This window comes from Phyllopteryx taeniolatus, chromosome 1 (genome assembly GCF_024500385.1).
Source record: "Phyllopteryx taeniolatus isolate TA_2022b chromosome 1, UOR_Ptae_1.2, whole genome shotgun sequence".
In the NCBI taxonomy this organism is placed as follows: domain Eukaryota; kingdom Metazoa; phylum Chordata; class Actinopteri; order Syngnathiformes; family Syngnathidae; genus Phyllopteryx; species Phyllopteryx taeniolatus.
In genome coordinates this window covers 2,256,349-2,275,276 of record NC_084502.1, presented here as the reverse complement: position 1 = coordinate 2,275,276, position 18,928 = coordinate 2,256,349, and the positions used below count along the sequence as shown (strand labels likewise).

The window sequence follows — 18,928 nt, the reverse complement described above, 5'->3', positions numbered from 1 at the left end:
TGCTGGCGCAATATGCCTTCTTTATTTATTGATTTATGGATGCATTTGTCACACTAAATTCCCCACGTCGAATTGTCCGAAGCAGGCCACAGGGTGAATGCTTTGTTTCCTATTCTTGCCCATGGGCAGCAGCGTTTCCCTCTTCTGCTGGACTGAGGGTAGACGGAACACTGCGCTTTATTTACGTATATTTACATTCGCCTTGACAGATCGTTTGTTGCTCTGCAATAGTAGTGACGCGCAATGCTGATTCAACACTAGTCCAGTGTGTCTCACACCTAAACGTATCTGGCTTATTTAAAATGGTCGGATGGGTGCATAGATGACGCATGAGTAGATGGTCGGATGGTCGGACTTCAGTTGATAGACCTATCTCTGGAAAATGGCACATAGACATCTTTGACATCATTTATTTGCATTCTGTTGTGTTGGTAATAATCTGTGAAGGTTTACACTGGGAAAAAAAAAATGCACATACTGTATAGCACCATTAAACAGAATATGGATTTAAATTGACGACAGATTCATGTCCCCAAGCCAGTATGCGTAAACTCCAATAAGGACCCGATGACATCTTCTCGAACAATCTGAACAATTAAAATAATAACAGTTATATTATGATAATAATAGAATGTGTATGATTCATTCCATGAAATGTTTCCTCAATATGATATTGGACCCAGAGGTTGCTCTCTGGCTTAATGCAGCATTTAGAAATGTCTTTATTCACATGCAGCAGTAGCTTGTCAGATTACAGAGTGGAGACAGGACAACATATCTACGGTAAAAAAGCGTGTTTGCATTACCAAGCACAGAGAAAAGTGAGCAAAAAACTGTGCAAAACAATGCATCAACACTACTTGCGTTTGCAGCACTACGTGTACACAATATTTTCTATTGTCCGCAAGCAAAGCTGGTGTGTGCGTTGCTCTAAATGGGGCACACCCCCACGACTTTAGTGCTCACTCGAGGACTACTTACAGACACCGAAATAGTGATAAAAGGCACAAGAGACTCTTGACGCAGAAAGGCTGGCAGTTCAGTCAGATGAATACAAAACATGTTTACTGCTGACAAGAGCCCCGTTTGTCAAGTGAACCCCAAGTCCAAAGAAAACATGTTATTGAACCACCTAAAGTCAAATTAGTATCTAGGTTTCTGTAAGTCTTGTTGTTGGTTGCAACATGGTGAGAAATAGTGTTGGATCATAACACCATAATTTGCACAATTTAAAGATTTAAAGACAACTCTCCAGTATTACAACATTCAGTTATAAAAAGCAAACATTTCTAAATTTAAATATCTATAACAAGGCTTTTCTGAGTTGTGTCAACGGGTAATCTTAATACAATAGAAATAGGCTTCAATTATAAAAAGCGGCATTGTGCAAGGGGCAATTATTATTATTATTATTATTATTTTATTTTTTTTTACTCCTTTTGTTGGGGCCAAACATTCTTCCGAGATGAGAATTATCTTCTCAACTGACTTTAAACTTAAACTTTATCCACTTCCTTCCCAACAAAGAAAAACAATTAAAGAAAATGTCAATCTTCCCAAACATTTAGAATTTTTATTAATTTAAATTGTCTCGTTCATTTCTCCATCATACGACCCTCCTAAACCGCATTTCCAAGCAAACCCCCCCCTCCTCCTCTACTTTTTGTAGTTTCCGAACTGGACGGCCATTCGGTCGCTGACGCAGCGGAACGTTGCGGGCTGCACCTCCCAGTAGTTGACGGGGTTGGCGAAGAGACTGATGCCATGGTAGAAAGCCCTCTTCATTCCTGCTACTCCTTTAGGACAGAAGGCGTTCAAATCCACCTTGCCGATGTTGTTATTATGAAGGTACACCACCTTGAGAGCAAAAGTAGAACATTTGTGGCTCATCCTTGAGCAAAAACGTGACATAGCCAAGGGTTACTGTAGACACACCTGCAAGTACTTCATATCAGGGAGGCCTTTGGGAACAGTGGAGAGACGATTGTTGTCCAGGTGCAGCTCTCTAAGCCGCGGTACAAAGGCGAGACCTCCACCTTCGATATTACGGATGTGATTAAAACTAAGACCCAACCTGGAACAAAAAGAAATCGGGGTGTAAATAGTCTTATTTAGTCAATTCTACTTAGATTGTGTGGCTGCTGTTGCATTTAAATGATTAGAAATGTCACTATCCAGACCAGCGTCCCAAAAAATAGAACTCTAATAAAATCAAAATTTAAAATGGATGGATGGATGGATATAATGTAAATCAACAGTTTATGTTTCATGTTCATTCAATGGGCTTTTTGCTCCTCATTGTGGAGTGTGCGCCTTGGCCACTAGGTGGCATCATAATCCAGACATCCGTATTATACGTAGCTTTGATGATGAAACAGAGGACCATCTCAACTACGCTACAATAAAATGATATTAGTCGTTTCTCACGTGTTAAAGAATATATACAGTATAGATGTGAGTATTGTTGTGTTCTCTTTCTGTATGTATTGCTACCCCTTGTATTCAAATTTAAGTTGTTTAAAGGTTTATAATTAAAGCAACATTCATTAGCCCATCTATGGCGTTTTGCATTAAGAATTAGCATTTAGCAGAGTTTTGCAAGACAACGTTAATGTGGTTTGGTTAAACACAGACCATGTGTCATTTTTGAAGACTTTTTCACTATCTGCCAAGCTGCTGCTGCTTGTTGTGAAGTTATATTGCCATAATAGCTAGCCCCCCCATATCTCAAATTTTAGCTCTCAAGTCAAGACAAAAAATTGGCCCAGCAACGGCTCACATTTCGAAAAACCCATAAATCGAGGTACCATAGTACCTGATTAAAGTTATAATACAGTAATCATCATTAAAACACACACACAAAAACTTCAAATCCCTACTGACATATTTTCATTCCTTCTCTATATGGGTTAACTCTGTTGAAATAACAAGGAAAACCATAATAAACATAAAACAAAGAGTTCACAACTGTGTGTTTTGGTAGATTATTTCTGTGTGAATTAAATATGATCCCACGTGTTCCATATAGGTTTGAGGTCAGGACTGTTGGCAGGCTATTTTTTCTACGGCCAAATTCCGGCGGTAGTCTCGAAAAAACACTGCTGTGTGGGGGCGAGCCGTTCCTCTCAAAGAAATTGTCTTCAACGAAGGCGCAGCCTCCACCAAAAGGTGTCAGTCAGTTAATTGGTGCGCAAACCACTTTAGCGTCTGCAACACGCTCTGTCCTGACAATTTAGACTTTCTTAGGCAGAATCTGGATTTATCAAAAAAAAAAAAACCATTCTTGCTTACACTCACTTGTGCTGCCCATCCCACATATAGCATGTTCCTGTTAAATTGATAATTATTTAAAATGGATATCAACAGCCAATGACAATGATTGTTAAAACAGAGAAATTGTAAACCAAATCCAAATTTGCTCACTTCTATGTTGTGTAAAATGCTTAAAATGCTTGTTACTGGAGGTTACCTGTACAGGTTCTTATAGCGTTTCAGGTCCTCCAATTCCACAGCCTGGATCTCATTGTGGTCAAGATGAAGCTCATGGAGACTCTCGGGGAGATCTGAAAGAAAAACATGCATTGTTTCTGTTGGACTCTAATGCAGTCTTATGGGGCCACAAGCCAGTGCAAACTGTAGGCCGGTCCCAAACCCGGATAAATGCAGAGGGTTGAGTCAGGAAGGGCATCCGGCTTAAAACTTTGCCAAACAAATATGAGCGTTCATCCAAAGAATTCCATACCGGATCGGTCGTGGCCCAGGTTAACAACGTCCGCCACCGGCGCTGTCAACCTGCAGGGCGCCGGTGGAAATTAGGCTACTGTGGGTCAAAGTCGAAGAGGTGGAAAGCGGGTTCTTCGGCAGAAAGAGAAGAGGAAAGCACAGAGCCTAGAACTGAATGTGGGGACTTTGAATGTTGGGACTATGACGGGAAAATCTCGGGAGTTGGTTGACATGATGATAAGGAGAAAGATTGATATATTGTGTGTCCAGGAGACCAGGTGGAAAGGCAGTAAGGCTAGAAGTTTAGGGGCAGGGTTTAAGTTATTTTACCATGGTGTAGCTGGGAAGAGAATGGAGTCGGGGATATTTTAAAAGAAGCGTTGGCTAAGAATGTCTGGGAGGTGAAAAGAGTATCAGATCGAGTGATGAGGCTGAAACTTGAAATTGAGGGTGTTATGTATAATGTGATTAGTGGGTGGAGGACTTTAAATACTTGGGGTCAACCGTCCAGAGCAATGGTGAGTGTGGTCAGGAAGTGAAGAAACGGGTCCAAGCAGGTTGGAACGGGTGGAGGAAGGTGTCAGGTGTGTTATGTGACAGAAGAGTCTCTGCTAGGATGAAGGGCAAAGTTTATAAAACAGTGGTGAGGCCAGCCATGATGTACGGACTAGAGACGGTGGCACCGAAGAGACAACAGGAAGCAGAGCTGGAGGTGGCGGAAATCAAGATGTTGAGGTTCTGTCTCGGAGTGAACAGGTTGGATAAAATTAGAAATTAGCTCATCAGAGAGACAGCCGAGGTTCGATCTTTTGGAGACAAAGCTGGAGAGAGCAGACTTCGATGGTTTGGACACATCCAGAGGAGAAATGGTGAGTATATTGGTAGAAGGATGATGAGGATGGAGCTGCCAGGCAAGAGAGCGAGAGGAAGACCAAAGAGAAGGTTGATGGATGTCGTGAGAGAAGACATGAAGGCAGTTGGTGTTCGAGAGGAGGATGCAGGAGATAGGCTTACATGGAAAAGGATGACGCACTGTGGCGACCCCTAAAGGGACAAGCCCAAAGGAAAAGAAGAAGGACTCCACTGAGACTGACTAAATATATTTTTCATAGCTGTTTGTTGTTTTCCAATTTGGACTGTTCTAATTTCTTGTCAGGCTTTAGGTTGATAAATGCATTAATTGTACTTCATACTAGGCCAGTTATCTCTCAAAAAATGGAAACGATTAAAGTAAAAAGAATAATAATATAAACAATAACAGTATGAGACAATGGACATTACAAACGGTTAAGAGGATGTGCTTGGAAACAAAATAATTCAGTTGGCTGTGAGTGAATACTTTTGTTACATATTTTAAGGCATTTAGCTCCATAGAGGATCATAGTGCCAACCATAAATTCATCCATCATTTTCTACACTGCTAATCCTGTTGAGGTACATGTGGAGGCTGATGTCGATCCGAGATGATTTAGGATGAGAGTTGTGCTGAACTGATCACCAATTTGTCACAGTGCTGACATGTGAAGACAATCATCCATTCACACTTTGAGTCACACCAACAGGAAGTGTGGTATCTTCGTTTAACGCGTTAAATGGACTGTGTGTGAAAGAGCGAGTACCCGGAGAATAGCTGCACAGAAAGTACCAGCCTGTTTTGTTGTGAGGCAGCAAAACTAACAACTCAACTGCTGTCCCGTCTTTGCCCAATGGCTCTATCCTAAATATATTTTGCATATCAGCCACAAAGAGCTATTACCTTTGGGCACTCCAGTCAGTCTGCTGTCTGATATGCGCAAAAAGTTTAGTTTGAGGCCCTTGAAGGCACCAGGCTCGAAACCGCTGTTCTGGATGGGGTTTCCTCCCATCTCTGCAAGATAGAAGGCAGAACATTATTTAAAAACAAAGATGCTTTCAATCATCAGTGCACCAGTGAACAACACAGAGCTGTGTTCGGGGTCTTTGACCTATGCAGTTCATGTTGCCCAGTCCTGAGAAGGCACCAGATTGCACCTTCCTGATGCGGTTCTCGTGGATCCTGATCTCCACCAAGGAGGCAGGCAAGTTCTTAGGGATCATGGTCATCAGATTCTTGGAGAAGTACAGCTTCTGCATGCTCTGCAGAGGGATGAATGCCTTGGGGTGGACCTTAGAGATGTAGTTGTTCCTCAGAGATAATCCCTGTGAAAAGCGAGTCTGTTATGTAGAAGCTCCCGAATAGTCAACAGAAAAGAATGTATTCCCTACAGAATGTGTGAATTCAAGTGAGATGAATATCTCTCCACCTGAAACATTGAGGAAGACTAGGACTGATGTAAGGAGTTCAAATAGAAATCTTATTGCATAATGTCTTGTCTGCCAGCCGAAGTATCGGTGCTAGAGAATGTCGGTTAGAAGTGAGTAAAGCTTCTCTGAAAAAAAGAGAAGCAGAGGTTGACTATTCCTATTTGGCCTCAGACTTCATTTTTCACAAAATTTAAGCACTCATAGAGAAGGGTAGAGGATAGAAAAAAACAGAAAAGAAATAAATCTGTCAGTCAGTTACACAACCAGCAGGGCGCCAGAAACGCCGCATTCAATGTGTCCAGATTTCATGTTTATCTTACATATAAATTGGTGAGGCCCTTAAAGTCATTCTCTCTCAGCTCCGTGATATGGTTGTTCTGAAGGTCCAGGAACCTGGTGTCAGGAGGAATATTACTTGGCACCTCACTCAGACCTGGAGACCAACAAAAACACAGCAGGGAGTCATACGCCATTAACTGCCATTGACGGCTTTAGAAGTCAAATATCCATGTAAACTGGGAAGGCTGGCAGTGAAGTAAACACTTCCACGGGTAACTTGTGAACCAAGACCCTTAAAAGCTGGTTTGTGTTCACTGTGCAATCACTTCAGATATCCAGATTTAGACTTAAGGAGAGTAAGGAGTTGGTTTTAAAGCCTGAAAAATAAACCAATCACAATGCCACACAATGTCAAATGAACACTTTGTGGTTCTGAGCCATTACTTTAATGAGAGATGGACATAGACACAACCATGGAGGTCACTCACAGATGTCAAAGTAGCGCATAACAGGTTGATTGCGTACAAAGACATGCACACTTACATACATTACCCACACATACACAAGAAACTGCCTTTTTTTTTGTTACTTTAAAGACCCACCAAAAGTCCCAAAGATGTGTTGTAAATTTGACACATTACAGAGAAGAGTGTTTTTAGCTAATAGCTGGCCACTTCGTAGTGGAGCCATCCAACTCGTTGTTGCCTCGCTGCGTGAGCCGCGCGTGGGTCACCACAACAGAGACACTAGCCTACATAACACTTAACAGTTTAAAGGAAAATGCATTTTTCGGCTTGAAGGCATATTGATGGCTAACTGCACGATGTAGTGGTGGTAGAAATAGGCCAAGTTACTAGTAACTCTCAATTCCGGCAAATAGCCTTAGACGTCGCTGGTAAAGGCGGCGTGTCGCCGTTTTCAAAAATCTGGAGAAAAAAAACTATACACAGTGGTGGAGATACGACTGGCTTGAATTACAAGTTTTAGACCCCCACCACTAGATGGCCGTAGCAGCAAACTTCACAACATTTGGCCACCATCAATTCACTTTGATTTCCTTGCAGTGGATGGTTAATATCAGTTGGAGGTGGTAATGCACCGTTAAAACTGGTTCGCCAACTGCCAATAGTCGGGAGCTGGGGGTGGGGGTCGAATAACTTGGATAAGTCAAGTACAAAAATAAACAAAAAATTATGCCTTGGAGCTCCATCGAAACCAAGTTTGCACTGATGTCCATCTTTATTCTCCAGACATTTATTGCAGATACACACAGTGCTGCAATCATAACAGCCAGTGAAGAGCACTACCCAAAATGAGAAATAATGTCGAAAGTGTGGCATCAAACAATACCAAATAACCAACAATAAGGTTAATAAACAGTTATCAAATAAAAGTTGACTGATTCTGCAATTGTTATGTTCTCGGTTTTGAGTTTGTGATCTGTTATGTTATGATGTTACGTGTGTCGCACAGCAAAGTAGTTTGTGCATTCATTTATTTATGGAGTAGTATGTTTCTATTAAAGACAATATTAGGACATGGAGCTCCCCCCCCAAAATGAGGAAAGGATGTTTGCAACTTCCACAAGAATATAACCACTAGCACCATGCTATAGTTTGGCTCGGTTTTAGGTGTTCCTCACTTAACCAGTCGGGGGCAGCAATGAACTAAACGTGCCCAGTCTGCCAGAAATCAAAAAGAAGACAAAAACAGGAAGTTCATTCATTGACTTCATTGTAGCTAAGAAGCGACTCCATCTTAGGTTTTCTTATGGATTCTTCTTGTTTAAGCATCGTCTGTAAGTGATTTTTTAAGACACCTGTACTAGTCAAGTGTAATGTACATATAACATGATGTATGTTTGAGCTGAATGGTAGTTAGTGTTTGTTGACCTCAATTGCTAATTGCTAGTGCGCTAGCACTAATCACGATTGTTAACCGTTTGGTGTAGCCTAACGTTGTTGGTGTCTCATTATTCATGGATGTCACAAATGACAAATTGTGTTGTCTTGATCATTAACCACATCACAAAGCAAATTGCATTTATGTATCAAATGGGGTCCGTTTCTCAAACCAGCCACAAAACTCAAAAAAATCCCGACCAGAGCGAACTTCATCTCGACCGCGAGCATGATGCAAGCCGGTCAAGCTTGGCAGCGAGTACCAGCTCTCCCATTGGCATCCAGCGTTCCACCAACCACATCTACCAGTCACAGCTGTCCATTCAGAGTTAAATTTAGACATGGCTTGGGCTGTAACGAGCCGCGCCCTCTGTTTCACCACCGGGGATCGAACGGCGGGATGCCGTCCAGCTTGGGTTCAAATCCACGCAAGCATTTCTGAGACGCATTCAAGTTGCATGGTAGCCTTAATCATACACTGAATTCACTTTGTGGGAGCAAAGGCAGCTTTCAGAACATAATATTTCAAATAGACTCCTGACTGTTTCTCAACAATATGCTGGTCTGGGAGCATAATCTCATTCGGTGAGTTTAGGATAAAAAAAACATGTTTTATTTGTGCCAGAGCAGCTTTCAGCTTGCATGCTACCGCCGACACCTTCAAATGCGGAATGCGGCATCAAAGCTGATAGTCCTTATAAACAAAGTTGAACAAACATCCAAGAAGTGCACTGAGAAAATGAATCTCCCAGTGACCTAAAACCATTTCACCCGTAAAGCCACACAGCTCAAAGGCTTCACCGCATACTGACAAAACTGGCACCTTGTCAAACCCCAGCGCCCCTCCAGACAAATACTTAACACCATGTGGGGATGCACACGGAGCGGAGACAGACGCCACTGCCGAACACACATCTGTTCTAAATAAGCATTCAGGAAATTATATGCTTCCACATTTATCCTCTGCAGAAATGCCAGGCTTCCACAGTAAATGCAGAGAGTTTGCAAAGTGATGAATCAACAAAAGCATTGTGTCCCAACAGAAAAAGGGCAACGGTTGCGGGTCTTCATACCTGTAAATATGGAAGATCACATTAGTTTTAGTCTAAGCAAACCTGATTATCAAACTTAAATGGAACCATTAGGAAATCCTTAACACTGTAGCTGATCGCAACATCATGTTTGATATAGTTTTGCTTATTGATGTGAACTTGAAATGGGAATTTTGACAGATAAAATTCATCATATTAATGGAAATTGTTTGAGCATAAAGTCTGTGTAGATTCTCGACTATATTACCCGTCGGTTATGGTAATCCGAAAGTTGAACTGAAAGCATCCATACTCCTTAGATGTCAAAAACATTTCCCTTTTAATTCAAAAGAGAAGTGAACTATGAAGTAAGGTTTTAGTTCTAAAGTCAATTGTATTTCACTACAGAGAGGTCCATTTGGATGTGATTTATCGTTTGTGAAACCAAACATATTATTCACTTTCATACTAAATTCATGTGAGAACCCATTGACCTAAATGTGAAGTAGCCTGTCAGCACCCATCATATACTGTAAGTATCTGTTATTTGTCCAAGATCATAGTGCTTTTCTCTCCGCTGACCTCAATCCTTGACTCATTTGATCCCTCTCAGTCCATCAACTTTGTCCAGTTCCCACCACAGCTCCACTTATTTTCTGACTAAACCTCATCTTCCGATCAGTATCTGCACACAGAATCTGGAACCTTTTGAAAATACACTTTTCCCAAGGGATAAATCCTTCTGTTTGATATTAGAAGAAAAGACGTCTCCGCTTTCTGGAGTTGTGAGAGTCGTACGAGGCTCAGACTTCCAGTAAGCGTGCGACTCACTTGGATTTCACTCGTCACGTTTGCTTCACCCACGGGCCCTTTTGAAAATCTTGCACATTCTGTATGTATCACAGATACATCTCCATGTTATTGCCTCCCTGCGCCCAAACACACACACCCACTTTCTCACACACACAAGCACACTCTCACCAACCGAGGTCAGAGCACTGGACCACTTTGAGTCGACACTGGCAGCCGAAGGGGCACGTGGGCATCTCAGGAGGGGGCAACTCTTCAATGGCTGATCCTTCTTCCTCATCCTTCATCATGGCCTTCATGTCAATGTCCAGACTGTCCATGGCAAAATCCCAGAAGCCTTTCTGCTCGAACGGCAGGGCAGCGGACGGGGAGAGCAGCTGGGCCACGCATAGTAATAACAGGAAGGAACAACAGGGCTGCATCTTGGTTTGGCACACCTTGGAAGAAAACAAACAAAAAAAAACAAAGCAGAATGAAAAGGAACAGCATTCGACATATTAGACTACAAATAAGTCTGTCAACTTTTTAATAAAATTATTATAATACCAAAAAAGAGGACAAATCATTCACCCCGCCATAGACCCGTCATAGTCTCTAAACTCTTTTCATGTCCGACATGTCCGCTTGACTTCAAATTGATGTGTTCCCACCCAACAAAGGGGAGAGGTAGGCCAACAGCAAATGTTTTTCCGTTTGCTTTTTAACAGTTCAATGATTGCCGGTGTTTTTGAGCTAAGTATAGTGATTAATGCACTTTGTAATAATATGATACGGTCTGATGAATCCAAACAACACAGCTCAGATGTTTACACCGCACCAAGAGGGAGCCAAAAATCAGTTCAGGGAATTGAAGCCACTCCAACCACAAAATGTCGGCGTCTGCTTCCTGCACACCGAGCTGAGGTCAGGTCTCTTCGTGGCTCTCGAGGTGGAAATTATTGCAACGGTGCAGCCTAACAAAGATGCAATTCATTCGCAGAGTTAGCAGGCTAAGCGCAAGTGTGTGCGTGTTCCTATTGCATGGCGTGTCAGCAAAACTCCATTATGTCCCAGCTGCACGTGTTGCTAATTGAGATCTACAGACATGTGAGTATGTGTTGGCTTGATTTATTCTGCCTGTGCTGACTATACAAACACCCTTTCCCACTCAGACTAATCCATTTGTTTCACAACTTTTAATGGGTTAATTTACAAAAATCTCTCGGCATATCACCAAACAGAAAGCTGGTTGGGAATCACTGGTCTAATCAAAAATAAGAGTGATTCCATTAATTGATCCATACGGCTGGAAATGTTGTTGCTCTTTAGCGCTAAGGCAAATCCCACGAAGCAAAACACAGCTCGCAAGCGTTGTCGCGTTAAGCCATTTTCTGATGCATAGCTGCATAACCCCACAAGGTGCTGGAACTGGTGTTCAGGTTCGGGTGCCAGCGACTTGCGTGCCATCAGCGCCAGCAGCTCCTTCTGGTTTGTAACATAAACAAGGTTGAGTAGAAACTTGACAAGTAGCGGGGGAATGATAAGTTTGTGCAAAATGTACAGTCAGTGGTTCAGAGAGAGACTGATATTGAGCTATTGAATATATTCAGTTTGAGTTTTGGGTTTCACTGAGTTTCTAATGTTTTCATCAAATGTATCAGGAGATTATCTGAAAAGCACAAAAAATGTAAAAAAAAATGTTTTATGAAGGGATTGTCGTAGACAGTATTTGGAATAAATAACTTTTTTTGCGTTAATTGTTTCATTATAAAGCATTTTTAGTTGTTTGTAGAGCCTTTTGATCATCATTATATTTTACGTTCATCCTTTAAATTAGTAATTACAGTAAGTAAAGGGGTTCCCTTTACTGGTATGTGAAAGAATCCCTGGCCAAGTGCAGTTCAGTTTATTCAACTTTTAAGTCCAATACATTTGCATTTAATGTTTATGAACTGCTTGTACACTTTTTATTTAACTGTTATGTGCAAATAGATTTCAAGTTATTCATTTTGTAAGTGTGTATTTTTTTTATTTTCCTATGTCAGCACAGTGTTAATGTTCTAGCTGCATAATGTTACAGTGACGATAGTATTAAATATACTTTTTAGGAATCAAACCTCTTGGCTCGATTTTGATGAACACTTACGACACGCATTTTATTGTTGATCATTATGGTGGTATTGGAAAGCTTAATGTTTTTTTTCCACTGCTTTAAATCATTAAGCTCTATCACGGGTTTGGGTTTCAATTGGGAGGAAAAGCTTTTCAACTGCATACAATACTTTAATGGTCTATATTATTGCTGAACCAGCCTTGACACCCATGTTTCTGTTCAGACTTGTGTACTGCACATGGATAAAATATTTCACGCACTAAATGTCTATTTCAAGACATGTTTTGTTCGTAATTCGTGGGTACATTAATTGGTTTGGCTTCTTAATTTACAACAATGTCTTTGTCAGTGAAAATAATTTTAGATTTCTGTTACCCACAAGCACATTCACAAGTATGGGGAGGTGGGGGACCAAGATAACAGTTCTGTTCCTTTCTTCTACTTTAAATCATATAGAAAAAAAAATACTGCATGACGTGGACCTGATCTGGCCCTTGCAGACTGTTCCCTGCAGTATAAATAGCAGCCAAATTATACCGTTTTGCAGCGAAGAAATAACAGCTGTGGCCTTGGCTTGGTCAGAAGAATGAAGCCAACAGGACACAGCCACGACGACACATTTATCTAGCATCGCACAATGGCACACAGAGAAGAGCTGCAACACAACACCAACACACACCTACAATTTCTCCGACGTGTGCAGCACAAAATTATGGGAGATATCACAAATATATTGTCCATCTAAAAATGTGTGCCCTAATCAGTGGGTTTTCTATGGTCAAACCAATGATTTGTCTGCCGTTTGCCTGGATGTGGCGTGAAATGAGGGCTCAGGGGAAAGAACTGGAAAGAGGACGAAAAGATGGAAAGGAATAAAGGCGAGCGAGCACTACTTGCAGAGAAACAGAGAGCTACCATTAACACAACGACATCCCAGCCACTTTTTTTTCTTTTTTCTGTAGGAATTCCTTTCCTCTCTACATCCAGTTTAATTCTGAAGAAAAAAATGGAGCCAACAAGAATGGACAAAGATAATATAGATAAGATAAAAAAGATGTAAACCGGCGAGACAATTCGGCACCAGTGGCGAAACGATGGGGTCTGACAGGGAAATTATCGAGCACAAGAAAAAGAGGAATTGGTTGAGGAAACACGGGAATAAAGTCAAGTTAAACCATAGTTTACTCCGTCCAATATGAAACCAATAAATTGACCACACGTGACCACGCCTCAGTTATGCTCTTTTGGAAAATGCATGTGTCTTGTGATGCTCACACATCCACATACTTTTAGACCAACAGTCTCATGATGTTCATCCAAAGTGCAAGAAGCATCTTGAATCCCTAATTTCTGCTCAGGGTTAGGGTTAGCGGGTTAGCGTTACAGTTAATTCCATACCTGTACTGTAAATTCCTGCACAAACCCATCTTGCGACATACTCAGTCATTGAATTCAATTAACACATTTAGTGATGTAGTTCAAAAGGAACACATTGATTGAAGGCTGCATAGTTATTTGCCATTTAAGGTTCCTTCACCCAGGATCTGAGAATAGCTTAATATTTTCTGTATGGACTATCCATCATGTGGTGGGAAGCTGTCAGACCTTTCATCCATCACTAATATCGGATATTGCTGTCATTCCCACAAGGCGGGTTTTGCTCTTGTCAAACTCCATATGTATTTATGATATTATATGCTTTCTGGGTGGCAAGAACAATCACCCTGGGACACAGCCCGCACCGTGTTTGGTCGTCATTGAGTCACTTTTCAAATGCCTTGTAAGACGAGCGCTTTTCTACCTAGCATCCTTAAAACTGCTTATACAATGTACATTCAGCTTGTCACACAATGTAGATAATATACTGTCATTATCATCCTGTACCACAAGCAGCAGGGTGAGGGTTCAGAAAGGTAGCCATTTTTCTTATTTGTTTCTATTGCTCCGTTGAGCAGAAGATACTGAATGGAAGCGCAGTCAAGATTGGGTCAGGATTTAAGAAAAAGCTGCCACGTCATTGTTCTCCAACCACCGGTTTGGTTGGGTGGGTACAGATGGGTGGGTCGGTCAGTCGGTTAATAGCAACATTAGTCAGTGGGTAGCTTAATAATAACATTACCATACCCTGCTAGCAGATGATCCAAAAGGAACGCAACGTCCAAGAGGAGTACGCAATTTTTAGTGAAACCTGCCACGTCAATGCATCACTACTGATGAGCACACGGGCAGACCAAGGGACCGCAAAGTGCCAATTGCAGATTTAGCTTTTTATTGTTATGTGGAGAGAAAAGCTATTCATGGCCTGGGGGGATTTTATTATGTTTACCAAAAGTGTTTTGTAACAAGTCTGTGTTATTCTGAACAGAAATCCAATATAAAAAGCAATCCAATAAAGCTAGAACAACACAAACGTAAAACTCACAAGTATTTGCCTGTGGGCCAAACTCACCGCCACCGCATGCACGTTGACAAGGTGTTTTAGTCCGAAATTAAATTAAACCTTCCTTCAGGGTTGCTTTAGTTGATTTCTCAACTTTGTACATGCAGGCGAACACACACAAACGTTGAGGCTACAAAGTGCTGCTGTTGCTTCTTAATGTCTTTGTTCACATGCACATCTGCATAAACTTGTGTTTATTTCTGCTCATTCATATAGTAAATACATGCATAGATTTTGTGTGTGTGTGTTTGCTGCTAACGTCTTCTTTGTTGCTGTAAAACTGAAATGTCCCCATTGTGGGACTAATAATGGCCTGTTCTATTCTATTCTATTCTATTCTATTCTATTCTATTCTATTCTATTCTATTCTATTTCCACAAGTCCAGTTCACACACCTCCGCACACAGGCTGAGCTAGGCGTGTCTGGTAGCAGGCTCCGTGTGGAGTTAAGTGCCCCAGCGGCTGTAATTTGGTGACTGCTGCTCCTAAAAAAAGGGGAAGTGTTTGGCAGCCTCTGTGAGGCAGCCCAGCTTGGATGTGGTGGCAAGCTGCAGGGAGCCAAGCTGCACACAAAAGAACAGGAACAGCCTGTGAGATGATCCCAATCAAAACAATTACTTATGAATGCGGCAGTTAGTAGTAGTCGGATGAATAGCCGATGACACATGACTTTGAAATGGAGGCTGAGCGAGACAGGTGAATGGCGACACATGTGGGAGTGTGTTGGTAAAGCCAGACTGGCTAATAAGCGGGGAAAAGTAAAGGGGCAGGAAACAGGCACGTTTCATTGACAGTGTCTGACCAGTGACACCGCACTGTTTGCTCTGACTTTACGCAGTTAAGGTGACTCAATGGCACCAATGGCTCATTCGGTGGGCGTGAGGTCATTGGGACGAGACCGAACGGGGCCACCGGGGGAGACGTTTTTTTTATTTTACACTTCTCGTGTGACAGCCGAATGTAATATTAGCAGAGGTATTATATGTAGAGTCTGGTGAGAGGAAAAGGGAATGCTAATTTTAAGATAAACAGTAGGAAAGGAGTATTTCTCTTTACCAACAGCTTGCGCCATCTAGTGTAAATCTGGAATAAAGGTTGAAGGCAGATGATTGCTGTGACAGTCACTTTATTCTATCAACGACACCGATCAATTGTCTTAGATGACCAAAAAAATAATAATAAAAGATTACAGCGCATTCATTTGGATGGATGAAAAATAATAACAACGACACTGAATATCATCTTTGTTGCATTATAGGAATTGCACCATGCCGAGAAGTTGTATTTTAAATTCTGTTGATTCTCAATAATAATAACCAGACATCAAAAGTTTTACATTTGTGTTTGCAGACCTGATAGTGCTATGTCAAACACGAAAGTTACAATTAAAAGATAATATTATAGTGGAAAAAAAAAATCCCCTACCTTTTGAATAGAAATCTGATATTAATTCCAAATTCCAAGAATAGATGGAACAGTGTTGCCTCCCTCTGTGCGTCAGATTATCCTGCAGATGATTGGTTTTATATGTTCATCACATTCGGGGATTGTTACAGTATTTCTCAAGGTCCTCTGACATCCAGCCTCTGCTCCTCCAACACCGTGCGCCACTGCGAGCCGAACCAGGGCTTCCAGCCCATAAAGTTAACAAGCCAGCCTCCTTTCTCCCCTTTTTTGGGGATAGAGGAGGGGGAGGAGGAGGAGGAGAAGAAGTGCAGTACCATTTAGCTGTGATTGCTGCTCTAGAGAAAAAAGTGTTGCAGTTTTATTGTTAGAAGTCTTAAATATTATAATAATAATACAACATTGATGATTGGACATCATCACAAGCATTGTTAAATATGCATCTTGTAAAGTGATGAGCACCATGGTGGAGCTCCAGGATTGTCAGTGACAGTTTATTGCAAGTGACAAGACAAGCACAATCCGAAATACAACAATTAAAAAACAGGATGAACAGGATATTGTCATCATCTTAATCCGAATCTGACCACCCCATTAGGAACTCCTGCTAATCTCTTCTTCTTCCTCTTCTACTTCTTCTTCTTTCTTTTTATTGCCACTCCCAGTTGAAGTTTACTGTCAAACTAAACCTAAAGCCAAAAGAATTACATGTTGCATATTTAAAATAAGCACATAGCTTTGTTTTTAGGAAAGGCTGCTTAGCTTAATGCTAACAAAACAAAGCAAAACGCCTTTGACAGGCTAATAAATAGCATCGGTGTTAAGATATTTCTCCCTTTTGAGTAACAGATATTTGAACATAAACAGTCGAGTCACACTTGCAGACAGATAATATAACAATGCTCACAGGCATATTCTTTATCCCCTGCGAAGAACGACTAATATCGCTGGGGCTTCTTGAAGTGTTTTGACCGGCTCCATAAAGTGGATTTCGTATGTCTGTACAACATATTTCCTTATGTTTTTACTCTCTATTTTTAAAAAGTACAATTAAATTAAAAAAAATTAAAAAAACACTTCAAAAACATTTGGGGGCAGAAGCTGGAACGAACTAATGGCATCTCCATTCATTTCAATGGGTGAACATGATTTAGGATACAAGCGCTTTGAGTTACGAGCATGGTCACGGAAAACAAATTAAACTCGTATCTCAGGCACCACTGTAATGGAAACACTCTTTTCCTTGCCTCTCGTCGAAACGTCAGCTGGGATAGGGCCCTCCTCACCTGCGACCCTCATGAGGAAAAGCAGCATAGAGAAATTTGAGGGACGCAATACATTTGCTCAGGACTAAAAACTATAAACTGGGACAAAAGGAGATAAAAAGGCACAAGCAATATTTGTATCTCTGCGAAGTCTCATTAGATCCAGATGGAATTTTTTCTTCATACGTAGGATTGAAGTACACACTAGGCTCTAGCTGCTCCTGTGAATTTTAGACATACATCTTCTATTGGAACTGATTAGATTCATGTGTGCTTAATATTGTGGCTGGTGGGTGTCTTGTCAGTAAGTGCTTTGTTTGAACTTTGTTAGACTCTGTGAAGACGAGCTTTTATGCGATACAAAATCCAAATTCAAGATTAAAAAAAAAGAAAATAATAATAACTTTATGATAACTTTATTCGTAATCGTCCATGCAGTACGTGAATGCAGCCCTATGGGGGTCACAAGTCAGTGCAAACTGTAGGCCGGTCCCAAGCCCAGATAAATGCAGAGGGTTGCGTCAGGAAGGGCATCCGGCTTAAAACCTTGCCAAACAAATATGAGCGTTCATCCAAAGAATTCCATACCGGATCGGTCGTGGTCCGGGTTAACAACGTCCGCCAGCGGCGCCGTCAACCTGCGGGGCACCGTTGGAAATTCAGCTACTGTGGGTCGAAGTCAAAGAAGAAGAAGTCGTGGAAAGCGGGTTCTTCATCAGAAAGAGAAGAGGAATGCACAGAGCCTAGAACTGAATGTGGGGACTTTGAATGTTGGGACTATGACGATGATGATCAGGAGAAAGGTTGATATATTGTGTGTCCAGGAGAACAGGTGGAAAGGCAGTAATCAGAATCAGAATCATCTTTATTTGCCAAGTATGTCCAAAACACACAAGGAATTTGTCTCCGGTAGTTGGAGCCGCTCTAGTACAACAGACAGTCAATTTACAGAACACTTTGGAGACATAAAGACATTGACAAAAAACAATTGTGCAAAAAGATGCAGAGTCCTCTAGCACTTAGAGCAGTCTGAATGACTAATATTGCAATAGTCCGGTGCAATGACCATTGTGCAAAGGGCGCTGAGACTTCAAGGAGTGTATGCGGTTTAAAGTGACGAGTAGTGCGATAATCTGGGACAATGTTGGTTGTGCAAATGTTACAGATACTCCTCAATCAGTGTGCAAATGGAGCAGATGCTACTCTGGCATGAGTGGCCAGTATATGCAAATAGTGCAGCATGGCGAGACAACCACAGTGAGTGCACGAGTAATACATAATTGGCCCCACAGAAATGTAACAACGAACTCAAGTCAAAAAATTGCCAGCTTGTTGTAATGGAATTATAGGTTAGCTGTTTAAGAAGTTGATTGCAAGAGGGAAGAAGCTGTTGGAATGTCTACTAGTTCTAGTTTCCATTGATCGGTAGCGCCTACCTGAGGGAAGGAGCTGGAAGAGCTGGTGACTGGGGTGTGGAGGGTCCGAGAGGATTTCGCACGCCCTTGTCTTAGTTCTGGCAGCGTGCAAGTCCTCAAGGGTGGGTAGGGGGGTACCGACAATCCTTTCAGCAGTTTTGATTGTCCGTTGCAGGCGGAGTTTGTCCTTTTTTGTAGCAGCACCAAACCAGACTGTGATGGAAGAATACAGGACTGATTCTATGACCGCTGTGTCGAACTGTCTCAGCAGCTCCGGTGGCAGGC

The 18,928-nt window shown here is 41.6% G+C and overlaps 1 protein-coding gene across 2 annotated transcripts; it reads right to left on the bottom strand.

Annotated features, from left to right (window-relative positions):
* Positions 1–394: 394 nt before the first annotated feature.
* On the bottom strand, positions 395–16,202 carry bgnb (biglycan b). 2 transcript variants are annotated; one of them, XM_061797737.1, is made up of 9 exons: positions 15,985–16,202; positions 14,955–15,122; positions 10,203–10,464; positions 6,327–6,439; positions 5,688–5,901; positions 5,480–5,590; positions 3,470–3,563; positions 1,936–2,074; positions 395–1,857 (listed from the first exon to the last, which is right to left on the bottom strand). In XM_061797737.1, exons 3-9 carry the CDS (start codon positions 10,447–10,449, stop codon positions 1,657–1,659), a joined length of 1,119 nt encoding a protein of 372 aa, XP_061653721.1. In that variant the 5' UTR covers positions 10,450–10,464; positions 14,955–15,122; positions 15,985–16,202; the 3' UTR covers positions 395–1,656. The 2 variants fall into 2 exon arrangements, with proteins under 2 accessions (XP_061653721.1, XP_061653633.1); XM_061797649.1 differs by lacking the exon at positions 14,955–15,122 and having other exon boundaries at positions 15,985–16,201.
* Positions 16,203–18,928: the final 2,726 nt, after the last annotated feature.